Source organism: Propithecus coquereli, unplaced genomic scaffold (genome assembly GCF_000956105.1).
Source record: "Propithecus coquereli isolate 6110/MARCELLA unplaced genomic scaffold, Pcoq_1.0 Scaffold19, whole genome shotgun sequence".
Taxonomy (NCBI): domain Eukaryota; kingdom Metazoa; phylum Chordata; class Mammalia; order Primates; family Indriidae; genus Propithecus; species Propithecus coquereli.
In genome coordinates, this window is record NW_012143856.1 from 3,877,427 (window position 1) to 3,897,897 (window position 20,471).

Here is a 20,471-nt window from a genome sequence, read left to right on the forward strand (position 1 = left end):
TTTTACAAACATTCCACTTATTTATTTGTTATTTTTATTATTATCATGAAACTGCTTTATTCTTTTTACTGCTACATAATATTCCACTCTGTGGATATGCCATAATAAATTACTTAAATATGATGAATATTTGACTTATTTATAATTCTTTTGCTATCATAAATAATGCTAGAATGGCTTGCACATAATACATAAATCATTTTGCACATATACAATTATATGTATGTTAAAATACTAGAAGTAAACTTTCTGGGTTGATCCTCTGTACATACTTTAATTTTGAAAATGTGGCCAAATTCTTCTCAATAAACATTGCATTTTTACACTACCCCCAGCAACGTGTGAAATATTCTATTTCTCCCACATTGTGTTAGCAAACTCTTTGATCTTTGAGACTATATGTGAAAAATGTGATTTTATTGTACTTGCCATTTGCATTTCCTTTATTATGATTGGGGTTGGTATACATTTAAAAGCCACTTAATATATATATATATATATATATATATATCTTATAGAGTTTCTTCATCAGGAAGACTCAACAGAGCATCACTTTAAGGTTAGGGTAATGACAGAGGCCATGTGACGTGAGTTTGGAATATTTCATCAAAGATTTCCAATTAAAGCAAAAGGCATCTCAGATTATAGCATCACCCTAGAACTGAGCCAAAGAGGGCACTCTTGTGATGACAGCTACACTCCTGGCCTCAAAGTCCCAGAGAGTGTAGTGTGGAGTAGCTGAACCCCCTAGAAAGATTCTGGAAAGATATCCCAAAACCATAACTAGTGATTCCCCCTAAGGAGGGTGTGAGCATTTGGGACACTTGGGGGAAGTGCAACTAAATCTTAAAAGAAAAATCAGGTAAATACAGGAAAACACAAATGGTAAAATAAAATCATACATAATCCCGGCTTCCAGAAATAATCGCTGTTCATATATGATGTGTATTGTTCCAATATCATCTAGAAATATACTTTTTATATAAAATTATAATTATACCATAATATTGTTTATAATCATTTCTCTTAACTACATAATATATTATGAATATTTCCCCACATAATTAGAATCATAATAATTATGAATATTATTTTCAGTGAAAACTTTTAATCAAATCTCAATCACCGTATACTTTTTTCATGCAACACTACATCAAGAAAGCATTTTCTTATTGAATATCTCTTAAAATAGCTGTATAGCATTTCACTGTGTTTCTATATCATAATTTATTTAACCATCTTCCTATTGTTGAGGTTTAAAGATGTTTTGGGGGAAGAAACAGCAAATAAAAACAATTCTAAGAATAAATTCTTTCACTCATACGTGATTATTTCCTAAGGATAAATTTCTATAAGTAAAATTATTTGGTTAGAACCAAGAAAAACCTTAGACTTTTGATACCTATCTTTCCAGAAAGTTTGAACCAATTTTTACCTACACCAGTATAAGAAAGCCCATTTCTGCCTTTCATACTGAGAATTACAACTTTAATCTTTACAATGGGACTCGTGAAAATAATGCATCATTGATGTTTTAGTAATAGTTTTTATTTCTTTGTTAATAATGTTGAGCATCTTTATTTTTTCCTGTATTTTTGTCTTTCTTATTTTGTGAGTTTCCTTTTCATATCCTTTTCTAATTTCACTTTTAGAGTTGAAAGATTTGTCACTCAGGTGTTTACAGAAGGATCATATAATGGATAATGCAAAACTCTGGTTTGGGGGAAAGTAAATGTTTCTCATGCCAATCCTGTACAAAATGCTGTAACATTAAATGTTAACTCAATAAAATTTTTCTTCAGGGACCTGAGAAAATATGATCGAGGCACATTGCTTTACAATGATCTAATGGTACAAGTCCAGTATTTAGTAGTAGTATTTTTGTAAGCCAACATCCATAGAGATATTTTTATGGGCTGGCCACTGTGCTAAGCACCTTGTAAGCATTATCTTATATAACCCTCTCTTAATTTCATAAGATCGGCACTTATAACAAATGAGGAAATTGAGACACAAAAAGGATAAAAGTCTCAGAGATGGTGTGATGTGACCATGGTATTTCACATGTCCTTAAACTATCTTTTTTTACTGACCAAAGTTTTGGTACTCTTCAAACAGCTGTATGCATCTGTTTCCCTCGCTCAACTGTGAACCCCTCAAGATGAGCCACATCTTCATTCTCCCATCGCCCTCCTTCATCTCCCCCTTTTCTTTTCCTCTTACTGGCAATAGACTTCACTGCTGGGTCACATCAAGAAATTAATAATGTAAAAAAAAAAAAAGAAATTAGCAAGTACTTGATGATTTTTCAAACTGACCAACTCTTGCCATTCATAGCCAAAAAGGACCTTATGAGTCACTTCGCCCAAGCCCAGATTTTACATCCCACTCTGCTAGGGAAATGGCCACTCGCCATAAATAGGCAGATAGAGAGGCACAGCATTTTCCTGGTTTTCACTACCCCCATGCTTTCTTAGAGAGCCAGGGGTAGACGAACTTGTCAGGTGGCACATTTTTACATCACAGATCCTAAGACTGTCTGAAAGGTCAGCCATCCTCATCACTTCCCTCTGTATCTTGGTTACACTGACCCAAAACACCAGCCTCCAGGTTAGCAGGTCACTTGATACTGCATAGGGATAGGGACCATGACATTATTAAGTGATCAAGCTTCTAAATCTAACAAACATCACATGGGCCCGTATTACTCAGCTTTTAAAATGCAACATTAATGCTTTAAGGTCAAAGCAATGTATCCATTACTGGCCTTCAAATTAGAAAGCTGAAAGGAGGTTACAATTTGAAAATAAATTGAGTAAACTTATTATTTTAGCTATTTCACTTCCTTTGAAGTTGAAAATGAAGAATATAAAACAATCATGGAAAAAAAGATCACTATTATTTTTCCCATGCCTCAAGGCTCAGAAACATCTTCAGTTCGTGTTGTGATGGTTACATTACAATACAGGCAAAAAATACAGTAAATGTTTTATGTGACCATCATTAGAGTTCATGATAAGCTGGATCCATAAATGAGTCATCCAGTCTTCTCCTTACTACTGCAAAATTACCATGTTTATGCAGACATATCCCAGTACAACAAGCAGCTACCGGAACTCAAAAGTTGCAAAACACTAATGTGGACCAGTAACACCTTCAATATGCATATTTTATTGAGTGAATCACAAAAGTTATTTGAGCCCTTATTATGTGCTCAGCACAGGAGGGAACACTTCCTCCATACCGAGGAAGCTCACTTAGCGTCCACCCTCGGCCTCTCTCCACTGCTTCGCTCATTCCTGAGGGAAGTAAAGAGGCAGAGCAGAGCTCAGATACCTTATCCATCATTTTCTTCAGGAGTGAGCTGCCCACAGGGCCTGGGAGTTCCCCCTTGCTTTCCCATGATCTGTCTTATTTGTGCAGTTCTTCGTTACGGGGAGGTCTGGCCCAGCCGCACGTTGACTGTGACTGGATGGATAAAGCTACTTAATTCTTGGGATCAGATTTAGGAAACCCACTTGACTGTCACAATAAGTTACAGCCTCAACTCAGAGTTTATCATAATAAAGATGGCATTTTGGCCTCCCATTTGCTACTCTTTGACTTATGTCTTATTTTATTATACGCCAGAAAGAAAAGAGGATATAATTTGTTTGGTTCATTCTCAATGACTGCAACATTTCCTGAGCTGGGAATTGAAAATTCCATGCCAAAAATGAATCAAAGGTATGGAACTGGGGGAGGGCAAAATATTCATGCACAGAGGCTTTCAGTAGAGCAAGGAAATATGGTCGTGAGCCTTGCACTGTAGTGGGTCGACAGGTATTTTGTTGGTAAAGGTTTATATTAAGCCAGTGTTACCTGCCATGGCCTGGGCCAGTGGACAAAAGACTGTAAGCTGGCAACATGCTCTGTTGCCCTTGATCGATGACTATGGCTTCTGGTGGCTTTGTCCATACACTAGAGACTGTTTCCCTAGAGACAGATTATCTCAGATTCTGTAATGGTGTGTAAAGTACCTTTTAATAAGGCATTTATTGGGAGCAGGGCCATGTTTAAAGAAGGTCCAATATAGCCACAACCACAGACTAAACTACAACCTGATGCCAGTACTGCTTAGAAACTTTTAAAATGGACAAAAACTACATGCAGTTCCCTTTATATCTTGATTACATTGATCCAAAACAGCAGCCTCTCAGTTCAGCAGCCACCTCATCCTGTACAGTAATATTCAGAAAGCATTTATTGAGCAACTGTCATGTGTCAGGCTTTCTACTAGGAATAAGAAATACAGGGATGAACAATACAGAGCACCTGAGCTCAAGGTGCTCCTTTCCAAAGGCCATCACAACACAAGCTGGTAAATGCTTTCATCAGCATAGCCCCAGGGTGCTACAGCAGCACTGAGAAAGGCGCCTAATGCCAGCTGAGCAGAGAGAGGTCAATCAGAGCTTCCACAGAGAGGTGATGTTAATGGAGTCTTCAAGGGTTGTAGGAAAATAGCTGACAAAAGAGAAACAAAGGAGGAAGAAGGAGCCATCCTTTCTCAGAGAAGATGAATTCAGGGAATGGTAAATAATCTAGCTGGAGGGAAGGGAGGCCACAAAGGATCAGAGAAGAGTGTCAGGAAAGAAAGATAAATGGGGAACAAGGACAGAGTGGTCAAGGGCATTTAAGCCCTACTAGAGAGTTTAGCCAGGAAGTGGTAAAATTAGGTATGCATCTTAGACAGATGACTCTTGCTGCAGTCCAGGAAATAAAAGGTAGAAAGCAAGCCCGGGGACAGGTGGCCCACCAGAAGATGGGTACAGCCATCCAAGAGTATGCAATGTTGGCTAAAAGAGGGTAGTAGATTTATTCTTTCATTCTTTTACTCACTCTGCATCCATTCCTTCATCCAACAGCTATTATTTAAGTGCATATAATATTCTCCAGGCCCTCTTCCACTGCTTACTGGAGATACCACAGTAAGCAGTAGAGAGAGAGAAAAAAATATGTAGTATGTTTAATAGGGAGAGAAAAGTGTTCTAGAGAGTGGCAGGGTAAGAGAGACAGCATGCTGGGGCCAAGGGTTGCAGGTGGTTTGGGTGAATGAAGAGGAAAATGCTGGTCTGAGAGCCACATTGAGGTTGGAATTGACGGGAATTAGTGGATAACTGGCTGGTTGGTGTGTGTGTGCGCTGTATGTGGGGCTCAGAAGAAGGCCAGAGGTGACAGTGGAAGGAAAAGGAAATGTTAATGATGGTTCCCACGTTTCTAACTTCAGGAATTACATGGCCCAGAAGTGCCACAACAGTCAGAGGAAACAGAGGAGGGCCTGCTGCCCCGCTGGAGTTTAAAGCCCCAATCCCTGGGGCTGGGATAAATAGGTATCGGAGGCAACTGGCTGATAACAATACTAATAGCTGGCAGTCAAAGTCTCTCTGTTATAATAACTAGTGTAACTAGCTAATAGTCACTGAATGTTGACTATGTGCCAGGCCTGGGCTCAGAGGGGTAAAGTAATTTGCCTGGGATTACACAGCAAGGAAGTGCACAACTGATCTCAAACCATGTTTTTCTGAAGTCTTTGCTATTGGTCATTTTGTTCTGCTCTTTCCATCCAGTTCTGAGACTAGGGCACCAAAATAAATCATTGTGTCTTTGTCTTCCCCAGTCAAGGCCCTTGCTGAGTCTACTTAACAGTGTGGGAAATTTACTTTTTTTTTTTGAGACAGAGTCTTGCTCTGTTGCCTGGGCTAGAGCACACAGCAACCTCAGACTCCTGGGCTCAAGCAATCCTTCTGCCTCAGCCTCCCAAGTAGCTGGGACTACAGGCATGCGCCACCATGCCCGGCTAATTTTTTATATATATATATATTTTTAGTTGTCCAGATCATTTCTTGCTATTTTTTAGTAGAGACGGGGTCTCGCTCTTGCTCAGGCTGGTCTCGAACTCCTGACCTTGAGCGATCCACCTGCCTCAGCCCCCCAAGAAGCTAAGATTACAGGCATGAGCCACCGCGCCCGGCCAGGAAATTTACTTTCAAACTCAAGTTGATAAGGCAATGGCGAGGGGAGAGGGAGAAGAGCCTAATAAAGAAATAGTAAATGATCTGTGTTGTGTCTTAAGAAACCTTTGTGCTTGACCTAAAAATCAATGTACTTCAGCCCAAAGAGTGAGGAACCATGGAGAGAAGCTTCACAGGGAAAGGTAAAAGTCAATGTTGGTGTTTTGAGAAGGAGGAAAAAAAGCATGTGCTGGTTAAGTTGTAACTCTAATTTCTTTGCATATTATCATATCTATAAATGACTCAAAGAGATGGTGTCTTTCTGTTTCACACACATTTGTACCAAGCAATGGTTTCTGTATTAGCCAGTCACTTTTTAAATAACAGGAGCATCTTCATTCTCTGAACACCTGCCAGAACATGGTTGTCTCCTCTAACAGCACGTGTGAAAGAGTTACTAAACAAAACACAGACAGAAAAGAGAAAAGGTCTGTGTTTACTCATAGAGCTAAACTTTTAAATGGAAAAGAAGAAGCAGGAAGTTTTTCCTTCATGTTTTTCAACTATTAGTGATCTCAGGCAACTATTTTGAGAAAATCATTTTCTACGCAGGTGGCTTTATCAGCTTAAGTGATTCTCTTATTAATCAGCATTTCAAAGGGCAGTAAAAGCTAGTAAAATATAATAGGATTATTTTTGGAAATGATGTTAGTCGTTTAAATTGTAGATTTCTAATGTGTCCCCTTTTCTTTGAACACGCACTTCAAAGATGCAACTGTCAACTGACTGAAGTATGTCAGTAAATCTGATCTGACAGTGTTCAATTTGCCCCAAAATGTTGAGCTCTGTTCCTGGTCCAAGCCATCATGATTTTCTTGCCTAGGTGACTGTAATCACTGCCAAATTCCAAGTCACTTCCCAGCTTTTGATCTTACCACCCTACAGTTTTTTCCACACAAAGAAGCCCATTCATTCTTATTGCTGTACAGTATTCCATTGAGTGAGTCTCATATCTCAGTTTATGTGTCCATTCTACTGTTGATGGACATTTGAGTAGTTTCTTATTTGGGTAATTATAATTAATGCTGTGTAAATCTTCTAGTATTCATCTTTTTGGTAAGCATACAGACATATAGTTAGGTATATTCCTGGGAGTGAATGTGCTGAGTCATAGGGTATATAAATGGTCAGCTGTAGTAAATATTGGAAATAATTTTCCATAGTAATAATTGACATCGCATTTTTGTTTTGCCTTGCTCAATTTCTTAGTCCTTTTTTTTTTTTCTTTCCTTATATTAGTCCCAGGATGCTAAGGGTGACACCAATGGCCAATGCTAACTTGACAGAGTGTGGCTTTGTCTTAGGAATTAAAAATAACCAAATTTGTCTCAATCATTTTGAACCTATGCATACACTTTCCCCTACCTAGATGATTCCATTTGTGTCCATGCTCCTCCCTTGCCTGGCTTACTCCTATTTATCCATCTTCCAGGTCTCAGCTTAGATGTCGCCTCCACCGGAAGCCTTCTCTGGATTCTGCTTCCATGTCGAGGCTGGGTAAACTCCTCATGTGCTCTCAAAGTCCCCTGGGCTTGAAATTGCAGTGTGCGAGGTGTGAAAGAAATGTGAACTTCAAAGAGCTGATCCTTCATGATGAATGGAGTGGCTAAGTGGCCCTAAATTTAAAATAGAGTCAAGCAGCCATTTGCTAACTAAAAGTCAAACATGTACTCTGAGTCCCCCCAAACCCACACCTATGTTCCACTTTGGAACATCCAGAACTCACCTGAGCTAACCAATCAGAGCTCAGCTGTATCTCCCATTTCTCATTCTTTTGTTAATACATATCTTCTGTTTTTTCTTACACTTTTCTTTTAATTTTTAACAATAAATTAAATATAAAAAGGTAATCAAATCGTTCTGAAAAAGTAAGGACTTTTCATTAGTTGAGGGCAATCCATACTCCAGAGGCATTTCCACAAGGCACTCCAAAATGTTTCGAGTGATGATGCATTGATGAGAATATGGGAAGCCACAGACTGCATCATTTTGCAGCAAAATACACTTAATACTCCTGGAATGTTTATTGATAAAATCAGTCATATGACAGAAACATCGTATGTGTAATTTGAGATTATCTTTGCCATTACCACATCCCATTACTAAAAATGACTGATAGTTAATAAGATATGCTCCTAAAGCATCTAAAACCTTTGTTCTTGCTCACGTCCAGCTCTATCATAAGCTGCAAGGTGACAAAGGTTGAAATCAGTAAAGTTTACTTTGATCAGTTGGATTTGAACTCTTTCTTTCTTTCTTTGGCCCCTATTGTCCTTCTTTTGCCCAGCTTGGATTCTACTCCCACCATTTCCTCCTCAGTGGAGGCTTGGTCCAGGGAGGATTGTTTAATAGTTTTAAGAGTTCACAGGGCCCAGACCCCAGACCAGCTGCCATCAGATCTTCCCACAGTCTACTTACATTCATCCATGAACGGAAACCTGCAAAGTACTCTCCTAGTTTCTGCTGCTGTGCTCAGAATGGCCCATTGAGCTTCCAGTGACTGCCTGATGGCAGCTTACGGGTTTTCCAAGCTCTCACCCTCATCATGAGTACCTGCATCTTCTTTCCACTTCCCGCCACATCATGTCTGATCCCACCCGGATCCTGTAGCTGTTTATGGTTTGCTCACACCTGGTAGTATTCTGGTGTACTGGGGAATATTTTGTCACCTTGTTGCATTGTAAATATCATCCATGGGGTTTGGACCTTGCTATCCTGGTCACTCTACTGGGGGAGCAGTGTTCAGGTAGGTTCGAAAACTACATGATGGCTGCCATCTTTCCAAAATCCTCTACATGTCTCCTTATGTGCTCATTTTTCATGTACATTATTTGAAACTTTCTATGGATACTTCTGTCTATTTTAGGCCATACGATTTTGTTCTCTGGTCTGATAAAGACGGCTAGCTGATCAAAGATTCATGTTCCGTTTCCATAATGTAGAATTGCTGACAAATACAGCTTCCCCACCAGGGGCCACATTTCCCAGCTCTCTTGCCTTTAAGTGGGGCCGTGTGACAACTTCTAGCCAACAGAATGTGAGCAGAAATGATCTGTGTCACTTGATGGGCCCTCATGACTGAGTATCCGATATGCCTGCCCCCACAGGCCCTCTTCCCCTTCAGCAGGAACCTGGTATGGCTTGCACTGAAGATAGTAGCATCATAAAATGAAAAGAATTCAGATCTCTGTAGGAGCCAGGATCCCAGCAGAAAACCACAGGCACACTCGAAAGACAAGACAGTTTAAAGAAGGGACTGTTGACATGAGTGAACAAAGTTAAAGGATCTAACAAAGGATGATGAAGCCCCTGGGGCTAGAAGCAGTAGGAAATTGTCATCACACCCATGTCTGAAGGGAGAGGGAAAGAGATCATACGTGGCACCTGGTGAGAGCTTAGCTGTGGGAGAGTGGCCACAGGTAGAGAAATGAGCCATGGCTGAAACAGCTAAGACCTGACCTGTCTTGTCACCTCAGTCTCCCATCAGTACCTCCCATTGGCAAAACCCATTGGAAGCTACAAGTAAGGGAGTTTGCGTGGTGCTGTCCATAGAGGTCATAGAGCAGAGAGGGGAAGGCACAGAGAGAATGGGCAAGTGGAGAACATTCAATAGCATCCCTGAGTCACCGCCTGGAGGAGGACCGTCCAGGGGTGCAGGCTGACCAGTAACACCTGCATTAGCCTTAGTGTGCAAGTGTCGATCTGTTAAGCTTCTAAGATTACTTGTTCCAGAAGTTAACGTATCCTAACTAATATATCTGGTCTAGTTAGATTTGCACATTATGCCTTTTATATCCAAATTGGTTTCCAAAAATATTGGGGGAAATAAATAACAATTCCCAAAAAATGTAATTAAGTGAATTTCACAAAGATGTTTTACATAAATTGTTAACAATTCTACCTTGAGATTATAAATCCATACTCTGCCTTTAGATGTTCCGAACAGCTGGTATTTATAATGGTAGCTAAAAAGGGAAGAAATTCCGGGGGGCAAGAAAATATTTCTTCTTTCTTCTTTGAAAATGTGAATATAAGAAACAGAAAACGCTTTGGGAATACAGTCAAATGAATACTATGGAAAAATTCTTTTCAGGACTCCCTGCTCCTATCTCAACTGGCCTCCTTCTTTTCAGTCCCACACTCAGTCTCCTTTCCCAGGGGAAGTGTCCATAGCTCTCCATCTGGCCCCCACTGCCTTGGAAAGGGGCTCTGTCCACCTTCCTCCCTCGCTGCTGTGCTCCAAGCCCCAAGCCTTTCCTCCTCATCTTACACTGAAACATTGCCCCTGTGCCTGGCTAGGTGAGTGGTTAGCTATTTTGATAACTTTATTCATCGCCCATTAAAAAAATTGGGCACCAATTATATGTGAGGTATATTCTATAAGAAAAGGCTACAAAGAGAGATTTCAAGTTCTTCCACAAAATAAAGTATAATGTAGTGATAGAGGCAGAACATGAAAGCAGATAACTCTAGCATAAAGCAGAAATGGCTAGTGACATAAAAGAAGGCACAAAGTCCTACAAGACTTCATTTTTTTAAAAAGGAAGTGAAGCTGGCACTTACCACACTCCAAGCGCTAGGCGAGGTAGAGTGCATGCATTAGTTCATCTTTCTTTCATATGGCTAATTCCGTCTTGTCCTTCAAGAATTTTTTCAAGTGTCACCACACCCAGGAAGCCTTCCTTGACCCTAACTCACTCTGCCCTTCCTCTATGCTTCCACAATCACAGCTCTCTCACATCACAGGGTAATTTTCATTTATTACCTATTACCCCCAAAGATGGTAAACACCTGGAGTTGGGGGACAATGCCTTGTCTTTGTGCATCTTCTATGCTTAACTCTGAGTCTTGTGCACATCAATCCCTTAGGGAGGGAAGGAGGAAGAAATGGATGGATGGAGGGAGGGAGGGAGGGAAGACAGTTCTGTTAGAGCATTAGAGGAAAAAGGGAACAATGTGAGCAACATGAAATCAAGAAAACAGGAGGTGGTTTCCAGGAATTGTAGGGGTGCGGTTGCATTGTGTTAAAAGAATGTGGGCAGGAAGGTGGCAAGTGACAACTGTTAAAAACTGAAAATGGAAAAGAGTTTGGAGGGTCTTGAATGTCAGGCTAAGGCAGATAGACTCACACAATAGATGGTGGAGACCCACCAGTGGTTGATAAGCTGGGAAAAGATGAGATCGGAGCTGTGTTTTAAGAAGATTAATCTGGCAGTTGGAAAATCTTACCCTTTTTGATAATATATTCATTTCCTATCAGGAATTTTCTTTGACTTAATACAAGAAACTAATCTTATGGCATGGGTTTGGGCAGCCCTGATAAACATTTCTTTCACCAAAAGAGCTCAATCTTGCACGTGTGTATATCAGTCCTGGTCAAGTATTGTTTTGCATTTTTTCTTGTTTCAAACAATTAATCTTTATGCTACTCCCCAAGCCAGCAACCACATAATTTTGCTGCAACACTCTGAAACTAATTCCGAGCTGCTCCCTAAGGCCCAGTATGTAGTTACCAGCAAGTGCTCACTTACTGCAGGGAGTGTCACTAGCGATTTCTAGATGAGATTCTGTTACAAAGCAGCATGTGCTGGTGGAGATTTCAGTCATTTTTGTCACTACAAATAATTTTTAAATGATGCATTTATCCAAAGAGAAAATATCTTTTAATTTATGAAAAATATTTTAATACTTAAATAATTAATTACACATAAGAAAACGATCCTACAAATTAGACCATCATCATGTGACAATAACTTATTATTCATTCTAACAGCCATAAGCCAGTTTCTATAACAATGCACGTGTACCAAATCAAGTGATAACTTCAGACTATTTTAGATAAAAGTTGTATCTTAAAATTTTAAAGTTGTATAAGTAAACATGAACATCAAACATGCAAGTTCAGTTAATATTTTGTTTTTATAGCATTTATTTTCTCTAATTTCCCAAACTTATTGCTGATCAGAAAAATAATTGCAAAGAGCACAAGTCTAATAAGACGGTATTACTGAGCCATGTCATATGAAAGGAAATAACAGAGTTTTTGATATTATGCAGATTGGACTTCGGAAACATCTTTTTAAAGACCAAATGTTCAATAACCAACATCTCAGAAAAGAAGTAGAATCCACTGAGATTGAAATATTTTGAAATAAAAGTAAAACAAGTCACTAGACATGAGCCATCTTTCAGCTTTTGTTTAAAATCTCAAGATGGATCTTTGGAATACTCAAGCTGTATGTATAACTGAATAAGAAATTAACTCACTGATTCTCATTTACCTATTGCTCTATACTTTGACAAACTGTCCTCTCTTTTCCAAAGTACCTTCCTGGGTCGAATGAAGAGCCAGGCAAAGTAGTTCCTCCATTCTTCACAGTGTTACATAGACTCTCCCGTAATGATTCTAAGGGCTGTGCTGCAAAGCACAGTAGAAGTGTCAGATGGGTGAATAGATGCTTGCCCCGAAAATACCATTGGCCCTCCAACAAATGGATCACTTTTAAGCTTTGCCAAACCTTGATGTAAACTTACTATTTAAATTACAGGAAGCTCATTCCCTTTGTCTGCTGTAGCATGATCATTCTTTAAAAGTCAGTAAATAAAAGGGGTGGAGAGCGGAAAGTAAAAATTTAAAAAATAAAAAATTGTAAAAGTCAGTAAGTAAGTTCCCGACAGACTTCTCCTGCTAAACTAGTATCACTGTTTCAGTGATGAATCTCTGCCTGTGTGAATTTCTGCCCAGCTTGGTTAATTGAGATTCACAAATATTATCAAGTTCTCTTGAAAAGAGAGCTCTTTGTGATCCTGTTGGACCTCTAGAGTCAAATATACGAATGTGTTTTTGATTTATCAGCATTTCTACAAATTCTATTTTTCCACACATTTAATTCATATACACATAAATATATATAAGTCATTTTCAAAGTTTCATATCTAGAAGACTGAAAATATTTTTATAACATTTATACATAGGAATTAAATTCTAGTTAAGGATACATAATCAGAGGACAAGTATTTATCATTTATCATTTAAAATCCTGCATTCTAATACCTGTTGTAGGTAAACATTTGCATTTTTTGCCATCCATGTCTTTACCACATAATCTACTTAATAACTGCTTTGCTGACATCTTAATTCCCTTGTTTTTATTTTGTAAGCAGAGGAATGTTTTTTAAAACTCAGATACTTTACCACTTATTCTCCTCCAGAAAAATCTGTAGCAGATAGGCCATGCCTTTTCTCTCAGAGAAACTTGTCTACTCCTATAGGTATTCAAGAAGGAACTGAGTTTTGTTGACATCTCAATTCCTTCAATATTCTCCATATGTCATTGAGCCCTTTGAAACATAAATTCTCTTCCAAACCCCCTGGTCCAAGAAAAAGTGTATGAGCTGTAGTTCTTACCTCAATCAGAGAAAAGCTATCTATTTCAGAGAGGCATTAACAGGATGTAGAACAATATGTCTCTCTTGGTCCCCACTAGGTCATGTTGTTTAACATAAAGTTCTAGCGCAGACACTCATGATATAAGAACAAAAACATATTCAAGAACCAAATTTTTCATCTATCATTTTAGATAATTTGTGCCTATCATATCCTCTACTACATACTCCTTATTCCAAAGTATTTTGAAATGTTTGAATGAGCAACCTGAAAGGAAATGTGGAACCACTTCACCATTGCAGCTTTGAAGGACACATGTTAACTCACAGCCCTAATCATCCAGAACAGTTGACTCCACAGTATTGTTAATCTCACTGCTCACAGAAGATGAAATCAGTTGGATACTCTTATCTATAGTGGAGATTCTTCCAACGATTTCTTCAGTGTTCCTCTTTGGCCTCAGCAAGATAATGAAGCACCTGGGAGCAAATATACAACCCAACAAACCATAGCTGGATGCCAAGATTGCAAATATTTCCACAGCCACTTTGAACTTGCCCTTGGTACTCAAGTAAGCAGGGACAAAGGAGATCCAGACGATGAAAAAGACCAGCATCCCAAAGGTGATACATTTTCCTTCATAATAATTATCCGGCAACTGGCGAGCCACAAAGGTTGTAAGAAAGCATAGCAAGGCTAGAAAGATATCAATCCCAAAGATTGAGCACAAAAACTCTATGGAACCTTCATTACATTCCAGAATGATCTTTGTATTTTGAGATTCCATGTTCTTGTATACTCTTGGAGGTTCTAATACCAAGTAGGCTGCACATATGCCAATCTCAACTAGAACAGAGATTAGCACAATGATTTTCCGATAAAGGGGGTGCATGGATGTAAGTCGGGTTTTGGATTGGGAAATTCTGTAGGCTAAAAACAGTGAAATGGTCTTTCCAAGAATGCAAGATAGACAAAGAGAAAAGCCCAGTGCCAGAATGACATGGCGGGACATGCAGGACCAGTCGTATGGCCTGCCAATGGAAAGCATAGATGACAGCAGCGTAATGATAAGAGACACCTGAATAAGAAAGCTCAGCTCCCGGTCGTTGGCGTTCACCAGGGGAGTGTGCCTGTACATCACATACACAGCCGTGACTGCCATGACCGCAAGTGTCCCAAAGATGGAGAGGATGACAAGTGTGAATCCCAGGGGATCATCATACGCAAGGAATTCCACCTCCTTCAGCACACACTCACTCTTTTGTGCATTCGGCCAGTAGTCTTCACGGCATTGTTCACACTCCCTTTGACCTATTGAACAAAGAACAGGAATTGACTACAAGGAAATCCAATTGTCCCCTTCAATTATGATAGCACAGAGCAGTCAAAACCTAAGGCAAAGACTCGTGGAAAATCCCTTTATCTAGAATATCTCAAAAGAATATAAAATGGCCTTAGGGTGTACAGATAATATTGCAGATTGAGAATTATTTTAAATTTTGGAAATCAGTCTCCCTTCTCAGTTTCAGCCTTTCCTGCATTGGCCTTTTCTTTTAACATGCTTCTTTCTTTCTACCCCAATAATTTAATTGAGAAGGGTGGTATTTTTCCTCATCAACCTGAGAACAATCCATGAATGAGAAAAGTAAAGCTACTGAGGCGAAACAATCAAGAGGATTGTAACAGGGATGAATTTGGTTAAAATACAAGTGTTTTCAGTCTTTCGTTCAATATCCCACCCACAGAAGGGAATTTTGTCTTTGCCCATTCAGCTTTTCCCCTCCTCACCCTCCAGATGTAGATCTGAGGATCAGGTAGAGAAGAACTGAGGATAAGAAGGGAAATAAAAACAACCACCATGTTACCTCAGGCTGAGAAATCTGTGGAGCATGTGGTTGGGTGGGGCTCTAACAGAGAATATTGGAACACAAGAAAAAACTACTTGAAATGAGTTTATAGTAAATTATGAAATGTATCTCTTTAATGCTCTTTGAAAGGTGCAGGTAAAGATTACAAATCCCTTTTAATCATTTCTGACTGCTAACTGGACTTTTCTGATTGTAACTTTATGCAGAGACTGGGCCACATGGAGTCCAAAGAGTTGTTCAAGTTACATGGTGCTTGTTTTCCACTTTGAGAAAATTTCACATTTTTAAAATTCTGTTTTAATTGAATTGCTACTGAAGAACATTTGACAAAAAGACAAATACAATTTGTATTTTCAACGGAAGGTAGAGATAAAAATAAATGTGCTCCAATATGCTTCACAAAACTAAGCACATCAAGCCCAACTAAAATTCTGGTCATAAAAGCAGCAATTTAACAGACTGTAGTGAAGAATTCATAGAGTAATGGTTGCAGAATTCATCTGCCCTACAATCTTTTAGTTACTTATGACCTTAAGCCAATTACTAGTAGGGATAGAATTATAGATCTTGCAGATCCAAATTAGAGATAATTCAGTAAAACATAGAACTGCAAGTCACCCTTTTTTCAATTATGAACATAATTAATGTTTAATCTATTTCAGAAACTAAAATAATTTTTAAAACTTTTTATGAATCCAATTATTCATATTTCACATTTCATATATTTTATTTTACACTTTCCTCTGTTAACTTGGAAGTTGTAAGTCTTTTCCCAATTTTAGCAGCTTTATAACTGAAACACAAATTATGTTTTTTTCACACTGCACAGAACATCCAATAATTTGATGGATTATAATGATTTTTATTGTAAGATATTCACACCTATTTGTAAAGAAGGATCCTGAGGCTCTCTTTGCCAACACATGTGTAATCTAATTGCATTTTAATATCAGTGAAAAAATTGATCGTCTCTACCTGGTTCCTGTGACACATATCCATCAGCACATGGGATGCAGTCAAAGCAACATATTGGTTCCCCCTGACGAATCCCCTTCCGTGTCCCAGGAGGACACACATCAGTACACACTGAATGGGGACACTAGCAAAGACAAATACAACAGATGTAACAAAGCCCTTTGTCTCTACTACTTGTGAGGCTGAAAAAGTTCCCATTTGGATTTCCATGGAAACTTTGTGATATCCTAGGAAACTCAACATAGCAGGGTGAAAATAACAGGCAAAGAGATTAACAATATGGACAGCCTAGAGAAGAATTTTGCTAAAATACAGTCTTGTGGTTGATTCTAGAAATGCAGAGCTAATCCTAAACCTACCTCTTTCTAAATTTGGGGATCAAGACCAGGTTCCATGCCCATGGGACTCTGGGGATGGGACCATTTAACAAGTCCATTCCAGCTTGTGAAGGACCTATGGCCCCAAGAATCATCTTGAGAGCTTGAAAATATGTTTTCTCAGCAAGGTCACCCAACGTAACCTTAAAGTCAAAGATGTGTCACGAAGGGTCGATGGAAAAGAATAATGAAAGATCTGTTCTGTCAGAAAAATTGGGAAGGCTGAAAGGAAAAGAGGATAAGGCACAGCACTGGAATATCTTCTTGAAATGAGCTTAGCAATCTCAGCAGTAAACACAGGCCTCCTTTGACATTCTACACGGACGTGCACCTTGAAACCCAAAATAAGCGTGACGTTTGTAAATCAGTTTGTATCTTAATCTACTAGGGAGTTTCCTATTTAAAAGGGAGATAAAATGTTTTTCCATTAATCAAAGATTTCATTTTGGAAAGTGAATAATTGCATTTTTATTTATTTTCAAAATCAGAATTTTCATATGTTGAGTTTTCCAGGTTAAATCTAAAGTAGATAACATAGAAAATATTAGAAATCTCTGAGCTAAGTTATAGTATGTAACATTACAGAAGTATGTATACGTAACAAATAAGCTTCTTATAATTTTTTTAGGTATATCTATCAAATCATATTTTAAATGTACTTGAGGAATAGCTATTATAAGAAGGAGGGACAACAAGGCATAGCTGTACAGGCATTCCTGAAATAGCTATTACAGGAAGGAGTGAATGCAAGGTGTTCTCAAAGTCTGAGAGAGAAACAATAGAATCACCACAGAAGGAACTGGAATTCTTCTCTCCTGAGCCAGTCTTTGCGAAAGAGCACTCCATAGACCTTATTTTGAAAATCATCATGAACAATTAGCTGACGGTTTTTTGTTCCATTTCTCAGTATCCCTTCCCTTCTCAACCTCTGTGATCTAGCTTCCAACCCACTCACCTCACTGAAACTCTTCTTGCCATGTCTGACAGCTTTTCCTCTAGCCACATTCTCCCTTGCCTTTCTGCAATATTTGACACTCTTGATCACCCACTGCTTGAAATGCAAGCTCCCTTGGCTTCCATCGGGTCCTTTTATTTAGTTTGTTCTGTTTCCTCTACCTTCTTTATCACTGTGGACATTTTCTTGGATTTGGGCTTGATCCCCTGCTTTTACCTCTTGATGTAAAGCAGGCCATTCATTCGCTTGTCTTCAACCTGCGTCTCTACAGAATAACTCCCAAATCTTGATCACTAACACCACCCTTTCCCACCTGACCTCTATCTAATTCCACATTCTAAACTTCCAACATGTCCCTACTTTGAGATCCTACCATCACCTCAAATTCAACATATCTGAAACTATCCCCATCAACCCTATTCCTCCTCCAAAATTCCCCATTTCTGTCACCAACACCACTATTCTCTTCCATCATCGCCAAGCTTATATTCTATTACTTACCTGGATGTGCCCTCTCCTTCACTCAGGCCAGTCTTTTTCCCAACCACCAGACTCAGTTTACCACTATGACTTAAATCACTTCTTATATTGTTCTGTAACTGTTTGATACAAGACACTTGCATGTCCAATCTGTCAGTAAATCCAGAGTCTTACTATATCCAGAATCTAACAACTTTTTGCCACCTCCATCACAGCTATCCTAGTCCAAGCTTCCTACATTATTTTGAATGAATGTATGCTCTTCTAACAATTTCCTTGGTTCTGAGCTTGCCCTTCCATTACTCCTCGCCACTCTATTCCTTTAGTCTGTTTGCAATATGGCAGACAGAATGATCCTTTAAACCCCTAAGTCAGATTATGGCTCTCCTCTGTCAAGACGTCCACAGCTTCCCTTTTCACTCAGTGCAAAAGCCAAAGCAATTCAATAGCCAACAAGGCCCTACCTCTGACCCTCTCTCATCTCTCTTACCTCCTTTCCTACTCTCCCTCTCATCACTCCTTCCAGCTACATTGACCTCTTTACTGTTCCTCCAAAATGCCAAGCATACCCCTGCCTCGGGAATTAGAAGTTGCTGTTTCCTCTGCTGAAAATATTCTTCTCCAAGATGATGCATGGATCCACTTCCTTTTAAATTTTTCCTCAAATGTCACCCCAGTGAAGCCTTTCCTGATCACACTCTGTGAAATTACTGGGCAACCCTCCCCCCAGCACTTCCTATCTCAGGCCCTGATACTTGTTTCTCCTCAACATGATCACCCTTTAAAATACTGTATAATTTCTCTGCTATCTTGTTCATTGCTTATTTCCATCCACTGAAATCTTAGATCCATTAGGTAGGGATTTGTTCCATTTTGATGTAACCTCAGTTCTTATGCACCTATAATATTGTGCTCAATAAATATTTGCTCAGTTAATTAATTAATCAGATGATAAGTACTTTGAGGGTGGTGCCTTTTTTTTTTTTTTTTGCCGTGCTTAACCCAGAGTTGGACTCATAGTAGATGTTCAGTAAATGTGTATTGGATTACATGTGAAGCAATTTCATTATGCAAATATAACCCTAATTTTAATATAGAGGAAAAATAAAATTACTATACTCTACTGAGACATTATTAAAATAGAAATATACTATTATATTTTACTATTTTTCCATCAATCGTTAATAGAACAAGCATCCTATGAAACTCGTATATACAATGACATCATCTGTTTTTTTATATAAACAGTGTATTGAGCACCTACTATTAAGATAAACCTAGCAAAAGGAATATAAAAGTGAAGTGTCAAGCCACATCCATTAAGTAGCTCACCATCCATGGAGAGGTGGCTTAGGGCAGCTCTGTTCTTTCTACAAAGATAGCAGTGTTATATTAATACATCTTCACTGTCCTATATGATAGCCCCTAGCTACATGTGGCTGTTGAGTGCTTGAAATGTGGCTAATGTGACTAAGGAACTAAATTTTACATTTTATTTAATTTTAACTCATTTACATTTTTAAAGCTCTCTATGGCTAGGAGCCACTTTATTGGACAGAGCAGATTTAAGTCAAAGAAATAAAATGAAACAGAGAGCTCTGGCTCCTACAGTGGTAAATGCTGATAACTTGCTATTTTTACATCCAGCCATAATGTTTTCAAGTGATACTTAAGGATGCCAAGAAAAAGAGAAACTAGTGTGTATATATACATGTGTGTATGCTTTTGTGAGTGTGTCTGTTTATTGCTACCAATGGAAAGCAGAGAGTAATAGACCGATAATCAGATAAAGATCTCATAGGCGTCTGACACAACATAGAAGCTCAGAAATCTTGAATTCCTTGTCATTTATTCTTCGATGCTTTCCCAGCATAATTTGAAAGATTGGGGATCTCAGACCTCAGGTCAAAAGGGAAGATGCACGAATAATAAACAGGATGAAAAAAGACCCCACTTCCAAAAAAAGAAAAGCCCTGTGGCAGCAAAGAAAAAGCGTTCTCTGGTTATACTGACACAACTTTCATCTCTCTAATTTCTTCTGGTTCCTCCATTCTGAGATTCACATAGAAGACTAAATTGCCACTGCCTTTCCCCCACCCTATCGCCTTACTGTAACTCTACAGGTCACCCTGTAATAAAGACTAAATTAGGTTATCAAAAACTCTATAGCTCTACTTTCCTGAACTAATAGTTCATTAAGGGTAAAAAGTTCAGGTATCAGATAAATGAGTGATGGGGTTTCTGCTTAACTTTCCACCAACACTTCTCTAGGTGTTGCCTGTACATTATGTACTCAGTGGACTTCGTCTCTAGCTCACCAACCACCTCCCTTGTGAAATATTCGGAGCTGCAGTCCTGCGTATCAACAGCCCTCCTGTT

General features: G+C 38.8%; 1 protein-coding gene across 1 annotated transcript in view; it reads right to left on the bottom strand.

The window, feature by feature from the left end:
* Nucleotides 1–13,768: 13,768 nt before the first annotated feature.
* Nucleotides 13,769–20,471, bottom strand: part of LOC105809099 (vomeronasal type-2 receptor 1-like) — a 44,809-nt gene continuing 38,106 nt past the window's right edge. Inside the window, exons 4-5 of the mRNA XM_012642850.1 lie at nt 16,281–16,404; nt 13,769–14,748 (exon numbers count right to left, since the gene is read on the bottom strand). Of these exons, the coding sequence (XP_012498304.1) occupies nt 13,769–14,748; nt 16,281–16,404 (1,104 nt within the window). The remainder of the gene's footprint in view (nt 14,749–16,280; nt 16,405–20,471) is intronic.